This window comes from Nothobranchius furzeri, chromosome 6 (genome assembly GCF_043380555.1).
Source record: "Nothobranchius furzeri strain GRZ-AD chromosome 6, NfurGRZ-RIMD1, whole genome shotgun sequence".
In the NCBI taxonomy this organism is placed as follows: Eukaryota; Metazoa; Chordata; class Actinopteri; order Cyprinodontiformes; family Nothobranchiidae; genus Nothobranchius; species Nothobranchius furzeri.
In genome coordinates this window covers 25,644,932-25,654,446 of record NC_091746.1, presented here as the reverse complement: position 1 = coordinate 25,654,446, position 9,515 = coordinate 25,644,932, and the positions used below count along the sequence as shown (strand labels likewise).

Sequence of the window (9,515 nt, the reverse complement as noted above, 5' to 3'; positions counted from 1 at the left end):
GACGAGAACGCTGTAAAAAATGCTGGAATACCATGTTGTAAACAGTAATGTTTACTTCTACTATGGTGTAGTGTTGGATGCATGCCGTAGAGCTCCATGCTGCCCCCTACAGTTTGGGAGAATATTGGCTCACCGCAGAAACAAGCCGCATGAACCATAAACGCTGCGAGTTGTGAAGCACGTTCCATCCGCGAGCCGCATTACCAAGCGGAAAGTGAATGCGTCGAGCATAAACCAGACTTAAAGCCCTTACACACCTACCAAAATAACCAGTTATCTCCTAGATGAGGTCTTTATTATTAGGGTCAGTCAGAATTTTGCTAAATTATAACTAATAACAAGAAAAGCATAAAACAGTTTCTTGTGAATCATTTATTTTATCAAGTATTTTAACTAAATGTAGAATGCTGAAGAGAAAACCAAGTAAAGTACTTTAAAGGTGTTGAGCATGGTGCTTCAGCCTTTAGCGGTGCATGGAAGGTGTCATCTGGGACACAGACTTGATTAATCTCCCAATAGCAGCCCTCAGTAGGAGGTTTGGAGCCAGCTGCACTGAGGTCGGGGATTCGGAGTCAGACCGACATCAGGCTCCTCAAACAAAAGTCGCTTTTAATTTACTTCGGTCTGTCTGCCCTTTAGCGTAACCCCGCTCCAGCTGTTTCTTGACATTGACCATGGTGGGCAGGTCTGAGGTCTGGTACACCGCTGACCTCATCCTACCACCACGGCACTGCAGTTCCAAGGCAACGCCCTCCCACCTCCTATCCAGCTCTGGAAACTGGAAGCCCCGACGGTCTCGGGACCCTCTGTGTTTCTCCCTCAAGTCTGCCGGGTCTGAAGGGCGTCCAATTTTGTCCAAATCCAAAGCCCGTTTCGGTGCCGAGTGACCGGAGCGGGATGAAGGAGATTTGGATTTGCGACGAGAGCGAAGTGGAGGACGAGGTGGAGGGGATGGTGGGGAGGAAGGGGCGGGGTTTGAAGATGCTGTCCGTCTGTTTGGCCTTTTAAAACCACTTCCACTTCTGTCTTTACCTGTGGACGAGGAGCCTGCTTTAAAACTGAGGGATGAGAAAAACAGAGAGGGAAGGGGACATGCCACACCACTCACTGGCACAGCAACACACTCCAGATGCAAGAAACGAAGTCTAAAATCAGACCGGTGTTTCCCCCTCGGTTGGTTTACAGCTATTTAAGTGGAACGGAGACTGGGAAATTAGAAATATGTCAAATATCTCACTGATGGCAGCAAGTGTTCAAACATCAAGGGCGCACGCACGCACGCACGCACGCACACACACACACACACACGCACACACACACACACACACACACACACACACACACACACACACACACACACACAGGAGAGCTGGGAGGCAGCAGGAAGCTAATTGGATGTGACAGATATTCCCATGCTGGTTTTTGGCTCCAGCATCATGGGAACTAGTGAAAAATGTCTTGATGAGCCTGTGTGCCATCCGTGCAGACTGCTGCCACCTACTGGCTCAGAGGGGTAAGTTACACACGCCTCATTTGTTAAACTTTCCCCTTTAAACGTGTGAAACTTTTTCTATGGAATACTTTAGTCTGATGAAAATGCTAAAGACTCCACACGTAAAAAAGGAAAATTGTATTATATGTAAATCTGTGCTCTGACAAACAATAATTATAAAAAGACAAAGATATGGAATAAAAATGTACACTTTTTATTCTAGCAGAAGCATCCTTAATACTGTTTAACCCTTTGATGCATGAATTGTGAAATCTTCAACCATGATTTTTTAACAATTTTTTTCATTCGTCTTTAGGTGTGAATGAAACAAATTTCAACAAATATTTTTGTAAAATTTTTTAATTTATTACATGTCCACCTCAGTGGACAGCGTGCATTCTGAGTCTGAGCATGAAATATGTTGGCTTGACTTACTGAAGTCCAAATGGAGGGGTTCAAATGCAATAAAGTCTTCAACAGCTGTGCTTAATAGCAAAAACAAATAAATAACAATTTGAGTACCTGTCCATTGTAGTGACCATTATGCATCAAAGGGTTAACCCTAACCCCCACCCCAATCAGAGGCCTCTACAGTTTCATGTCCCAAACATCTACAACTGTCCACATTCTCCAAACTAAAACCACAATCACACAGCCCAGATGGGAAACAAGGCCATTTTAAATTGTAATAAATTAAGATACAATGATGTTTGAACTTTACTTTAGAAGAGCATCTGACCTTCTCTGGTGTCTGCTGGAAAAATAAAACTTTGAACAAATTTAGTTGAGGACCCCTGGAATAAATAAAACAATGACTAAATTTCCTAAATGGATTTTGAACTCACAACCTCCATCCTGTCAGCACGTTTACACAGGGCAGCTCTTCTAAAATAAAGTTCAAGTATCATTTTATCTTAATGTATCAGAAACCAAAAATTGCTTTGTTTACTATCTAAACTGGTTTGATTGTAGCTGTAGCTGTGCTCGGGGAATGCAAACAATCACTGACAGTTGGGACATGAAACTCCTAAGGCCCCCGATTGGGAGGCGCCAGGGCCCAAAGAAAAAAGGCCTAGGGCCTAAAGGGTTAATGTGTCACTTATTACATTTTCAAAAAGTTATAAACAACTTTAGGAGGAAAATTTGGGCTTGATTCAGAAAAGGAGTTGGATGGAGATCAGGTGGAGACGGATAGCTAGAAACATCATTCTGTGTGTGGTTGTCTGTTTGGGTCCTCACAGCCGGTGTCGGTGCAGGATCGGCTCGGGGTCCTTCGACTGCCGATGACGTCAAAGTAGTTGATTGGCTGAACATGAAGCTTAAGGAAGTGACGTTATCACGTCATGATTTTGATTGGTCAGAACAAATTTGCGGTCGTAGTCCTGTAGTCCAAAAATCAACACTTTTTGGAGAAAATATGTTTGAATTTCTAATGGAAATGTTAAATATAAGCAAATGATAAACGGTGACCCTCAAAAGCTCTTGATGTTGATGAAACGGGGCAAAATAAAATATAAGAACTTTATTAAAAGACACCAAGCAATATTTTGAGTCAAAGAATGTATTTAGATAACAACTAAGGAAATATACAAACTCGACATTAATACAAACAGATGTGGCTTCACGTATAAGAACTGTTCTATTGTTTGTCAGTCCGATGTTGGTTTTATGCAGTTTCACATTCTTTACAAAACAAAGATAATATGGTGTTTTATTAACAAATTACAATTATAAAGAAAACATTTAGGTGTTAACAAACAAGAACTTATTAACAAAACTGCTGATGTCTTTCCAAAATGTGTGCGTGAAAGCCGAGTAGATTTGCAGTCATGTGACGTCATCGGCAGTCGAAGGACCCCGAGCCGAGCCTGCACCGACACCGTCTCTCCACAATGAGCAACAAAAGGGGAAGACACAAAATCTCTGCCTGTCCATGGTGCCGAGACAAAAAGACCAGATCGCCTGCATCAATGGATGATTTGATTAACAAAACAATTAATATTCTTTAAAAGATACATCAGTAACCGTATGATAAAGTCTAATATTAGCTAACAACTATTTTGGGGCTTTTTACAGAAAAGCTGAGCTCTGGAACACAGTAGGAGGCACCGCAGGAGACCGCTGCGGAGGGAAGTTTGTTCACAAAATCACAGCAGATTCTCACGTTTTGAAGCCTTCGTGTTCATCATGTGTTAAAGAACCAAACAGCGTTTAAGGGAGTAAAGGTTAATTATTTTACTGGGGATGTTTTTATGCCACGCATGTCTGCAGGACTGTTAGACACTCATTTTTACAGTTTCTCACTCCCAGCGCATCAAAAACAAACGCTTGGTCAGCCACCCTCCATGTCAGACCCCTGACGCCAAAAGTGCCCTTTTTCGTTACTTATGTGCGAAAAGGGGTTTTCCCTTATTTGACTGCAGATCCCAATGCAGCGTAAAATTGAAGCGATGGGATGTCCGCTACCATTGCATCCCAATGCAGCGTTACACTGACGTGATGGAATGTCCGCAGCCAGGGCACCAAACAAGCTCATTGTACCTCACCTTAACCTTATCCTCTTATTTAACCTTCCCCTCACCCCTATCCTAACCTTAACAATCTTGCTAGCGAACACGTTAGTGATGTGTCGATCGCTCTAAAAGCCGGCTCTATGAAGTGAACGGCGGGAGCCGCCTCGTCATTGGTCGAGTTTGGACCGAGCCAACGCGAGGGGGAGGTTTCAACTACCACGGTGGAGGTTAAAAGTAGAGGGTATGTGTAACCTCCCCCTCGCCAGATGGTATGTTCTAACGTTCCCCTTGGGCGGCAAATACGAAAATTCACAGTCAGACTCTGACTGTCAGAGTCAGAATGCATGGGAAACAAACGCTTGATCACAGTGAGAGTAACGTTTTAGGTAGCAAGAGGGTTAAGGTTAGGATGAGGGAGAGGGGAAGGTTATAAATAGCGAAACGTTAAGGTTTAGGTGCAGTTAAACGAGGTGGTTCGGTGCCGCATTGGTTAAATGAGCTGGTTCGGTGCCGCATTTAAGGTTTAGGTGCGGTTAAACAAGCTGGTTCGGTGCTGCATCGGTGAAATGAGGGTTAAGGTTAGGATGAGGGAGAGGGGAAGGTTATAAATAGTGAAACGTTGAGGTTTAGGTGCGGTTAAACAAGCTGGTTCGGTGCCGCATCGGTTAAATGAGCTGGTTCGGTGCCACATTTAAGGTTTAGGTGCGGTTAAATGAGCTGGTTCGGTGCCGCATCAGCGGATATCTAATCATGTCGGTTTTACGCTGCATTGGGATCTGCAGTTACAAAAGGGGAAAAGCCCTTTTCGCACATAAGTAACGAAAAAGGGCACTTTTGGCGTCTGGGGTCTGACGTGGAGGGTGGCTGACCAAGCGTTTGTTTCCGACGCTTAGGGTGTGAGAATGTGTTGGTTTATCAGCAAAAAACGTTGATTTGGTTTGGGGTGACTTGCTCTTTAAGATCTGTGAGTACCAGCACCATGAAAAGGATCACATGACCTCATCTGAATAGGGAGCCTAAGTCACTTCTGGACCACGGGTCTCCGGAAGAATGAAAAAATGAATGCAAGTCAACAAGGCTAGTTCTGCTTGTTTTGTTCCATGGATTTCACGTATGATGTCCGTGAATTTTAAAGACACATTTTGATACCAAGAACGCGTTTATTTTTGAACGGGGGAAACGTTATTTTAGGTTTGTGTGAAAATAAGTCCAGGACTACAAATGCGCTTCACCAAAGTGACGTCATCGAACCAGACGTGGAGAAAACTGAAGGAAAAGGGCTGTAAGTTCAGCTAACTTCCCACAGGAGGGAAGAACCACCATAAATCTGGTCCTGTGGAAAGTAGCAGCTATGCTAGGGGGGAGGAGATTATGTGGTGACGTCACATATGCGACGTGCGATTTCTGGTGTGTAGTCATGCTAATTACGAACTTTTACAGGCTGATAAATCTCTTAAGTGCGTGACTGGTGTGGTGGAAACACCCATCATTAGTTTTTATTTAAATTTCAGTACAACACGTGTGATCCAGGGCGTAAGGCAATGCGAATTCGAAAATAGCGTTTTTAGCCCCGTTGACTTGCGTTCATTTTTTCGTTCTTCCGGCGACCCGTGAGCCGACCGGAAAGGGAGGAGACTTGGGCTCCCTATTCAGCACTTATGTGTAAAGTGATCACGTGCCCAACTTAAACTGACGTAGCTATTATAATTTGTACAGACGATGGTTAAAGTTTAAGTACGCATGATAGGAGATCTGCAATGTTACCCAAAATAATCTACTTTTTATTTTTCTATCCCAAATTAAGGAAATCGGATATCTGTTAAAACCCTAATATCAGATATTTCCACTTATTTAACTAGTTTTTGTTAATATTGAAACATTTAAAATATCCTTTTTTTATCAACTTACCCACAGATTTGATTTGTTGTGTAGTTAAAGTGAACAGAGGCCTAATCAGCCGCAGCAAAAAGTCGTTATTAAACTGTTTTGTCTGCTTTTCAAGTCCAAACTCTGACTTTTGAGAGCAAAAACTTTAATTCTACCCAGAGGCGAATCTGCTGTAAACAACTATCCCTGCAGCTTCGTGTTCAATAATAAATGATCCAGTTTAACTAAAGTTGTTGTTTTTTGGTGCAGCGAGGTCTGCTGCACATCCCACCTGAACAGAAACTTGATTTTCCCGATAACAGATCAGCTGAAATGGGCAAACCTCCCCGTTTCTGCAGGGATGTATTTTTTTTATATTAATGAAATCTGTTGCTGCTCTTGTCACAAGTTTGTCCCGAGGAAACAAAAACAAGCAACAATGAGGAATTATTCCAAAGGAAACCGCGGCCCGACTGGATCGCCATGTGATGATCCTCACACGTGTGTGTGTGTGTGTGTGTGTGTGTGTAACGATGAGGTTGTGTTTGTGGACTACCAACGAGCCAGGCATGACAACGCTTGCCAAACAAGCAGAGCGGAGCATGCATAACTAATGGCCCCATTTCTCCAAAAGCCTTTGTACCCCAAAGACAAAACTCCTGTAGACACACACACACACACACACACACACACACACACACACACACACACACACACACACACACACACACTGAGAGAAAAGGAAAAACTGGAATATAAAGTGAGATCAAAAGAAAGAATACAAGTTAAAGACAAAGACTGAAGGAAAAACCTGAACAAGTTGGCTGTAGTACCAACCCCCAAGGAGCTTCACAACACAATCATCCACCCATTCACACACACACACACACACACTGGTGATGATGAGCTATATCGTAGCCACAGCTGCCCTGGTGCACACTGGAAGCGAGCCTGGAGAGAACTGGCACCAACGGTCACTTTTGTTGCAGATCAGTAAAGGCATTTTGTCCTTACAGGCTCCCGTAGAAGGAAACATAGCATCTAATATGGCGTTGCATGTATTTTAGACTCAAATTTTATGGTTATATGTTACAAAGTTGCCAATACTTTTCAACAACCAGGCATCGTTTAATTCAACAACATTTCAATGAATATTAACGGTAAAAAGTAGACATTGTCACTTTAAATTGATTTCCTTCACTTGTTTGTCACCCACTCTTTTTGCAATCTTTATAGAGCCATTAGCTCAAGCAATACGGGACGACGAAGACATAGCAGGAATGGGGGTGAAGGGTAGTGAACACAAAATCAGACTCTTTGCTGACGACATATTGATTAGTATAAACCAACCGGAACGCAGCTCACCAAAATTAATGGATAAATTGGAACTATTCAGGCAACTATCAGGATGCAAACTCAATATAGCCAAAGCACAAATATTCCCAATAAACTATACTCCAACCAAAACCATCCAACAACTTTACAAATTTAAATGGAATTCCAAAACGATAAAATACAAAGATTTCAGGACACTCAGGAAATACAGAAAGACAAGGAAAGGTGGGCAGTACTGAACTTGGATCTCAGCTCTACAATAGAAACAATAAAAATTAATATACTACCAAATATTTTATATTTATTCCAAGCGTTGCCAATACATATCCCTGAAAAGCAATTTAGAGAATGGAATAAAAATATTTCACGCTTCATCTGGGGAGGGAGTAGACCTAGAGTTAGGTTCAGCACCCTGCAGAATCCTACAAATAAAGGCGGATTAGCGTTACCAAACCTAATTGAATACTATGCTGCACAGATCCGGCCTCTAGTATATTGGTGCGACACTGAATATTTACCCAAATGGAAGGAGATCGAGAACGAAAATAAACCACAACCAATTCACGTTATGATAACAAATAAAGAAGTATTTAAGAAATACAAGAAAGCTCTAGACTCTATCACTAGATTCACATTAGAAACATGGCATACTATAACTAAAAAATATGAACTTCAGAGGGAGATACAAATCTTGACTTGGATGGCACACGATCCCCAATTCAAACTGGGAGTGACAGACAAAGGATTAGGACTAACAGCCATGTGTACAGTTATAGAAAGGGGGAAGATGAAACACCTCCAAAAGTTAAAAAGGGAAAATAACTTAGACGACACAGACCAATTCAGATATCTACAAGTTAGGGACTACTTTGGGAAATAAATTACTCAAACCAAGATATAAACAAAGTGACTGCAACGTTCTGTAATGCGTACCAACATCAATCAGGGAAACCGATTTCAGCCCTATATCAGGGATTAGTAATGAATAAAGGGATGTCCACATTGTACATAAGAGACAGATGGGAAAATGAACGTAAAATAAAGCTAACAGAGGAGGATTGGAGGAATATATGCAATATACAGCACACCACTACTAACTCCAGGATGTGGAAAGTGTTTTGTTGGAGGAAGAACATAATCCGTTTTTTTTATAACACCTCAAACTAAAAATAAATATTCTTCTACTAATCTCCCATGTTGGAGAAAATGTGGGGACTGGAATGTGGACCACACACACGTTTTTTGGGAATGCCCTAAAGTAAAGCAATACTGGACAGATACTAGCACCGTAACAGGAAAGATACTGGGGTACAAAATACCTGAGACATTTGAAATGCTGTATTTATGTAATCTGACAGAAAGAACTGTACAACAGGAGGGCAGATACCCGGTTAAGATCTTCTTAGAAAGAGATCACAAGGAAATGGATGAGAGAAGACCCTCCCACCAAGAAAAACTGGATGGACATTGTGGGGGAAGTCTTTGTCATGGAAAGACTTGCATATAAACTGAGGCTAAAACAAACAACGTTCAATATAGACAGCATACCAAACGGAAGAAGGGGACAGCACATAGACACAATCGACAGCACATAGACACAATCGTACTTACCCTTATGTTATCCTAAATTGTTACCAGAACCTCACTGCAACCTTCTCACTGTTTGCAGTGAGAAGGTTGCAGGTTTGAATCCCAGCTGTAGACTTTGTGCATGAAGTTACCAAGTTTCCCCGTGAATTTGTGGGTTTTCTCCTGGTAATCTGGGTTTCCTCCCACAGACCAAAACATGAATGTAATAGCTACAATGACAAATATGCAAAACAAGCTAGCTTTATTTTAACACCCTATAGATATAAACATATTGTGGAGATTTAAAAAATAAAATTAAATGAAGTGGTTCTCTTGCATTTGACTAAAAACCTCCACCTATAATACGGCTCGGTCCCAAACATCGACATGAATATACTGGACATCTCCTTTCCATAGGCTCCAATATCACGTTTTTGAGGCCAAATGGGAGGTGGCCACCACCGCCATTTTGACCGTGTCACAGGTTCCGTCAAGCCCAGACAATTCCACAAAAGGAAAGAGAGGTGGAGCTGAGGGTGGGGCTGTAAGGCTGGGATCAACTGACGACACCCGGTCGAACTAGCTACAAGCTAACCTGAAGCTAACCCTGGCTAACCCAAAGCTAACGCGGAGGTGGGAGCTAAGCTAACGGAGGTAGCAACCTAGCTACAACCGGAGTTAACTGTGCACAACACCAGAGCTTCTGAGTCAGAGATACGCCGGGCTGACCGCTGGGTAAA

At 42.3% G+C, this 9,515-nt stretch overlaps 1 protein-coding gene across 2 annotated transcripts in view; it reads right to left on the bottom strand.

The window, feature by feature from the left end:
* Nucleotides 1-412: 412 nt before the first annotated feature.
* Nucleotides 413-9,515, bottom strand: part of rgs12b (regulator of G protein signaling 12b) — an 88,138-nt gene continuing 79,035 nt past the window's right edge. For both annotated transcript variants that reach the window (XM_070552056.1, XM_070552057.1), the window contains exon 20: nucleotides 413-1,032. In XM_070552056.1, the coding sequence (XP_070408157.1) occupies nucleotides 593-1,032 (440 nt within the window). In that variant the 3' untranslated portion in view covers nucleotides 413-592. The remainder of the gene's footprint in view (nucleotides 1,033-9,515) is intronic.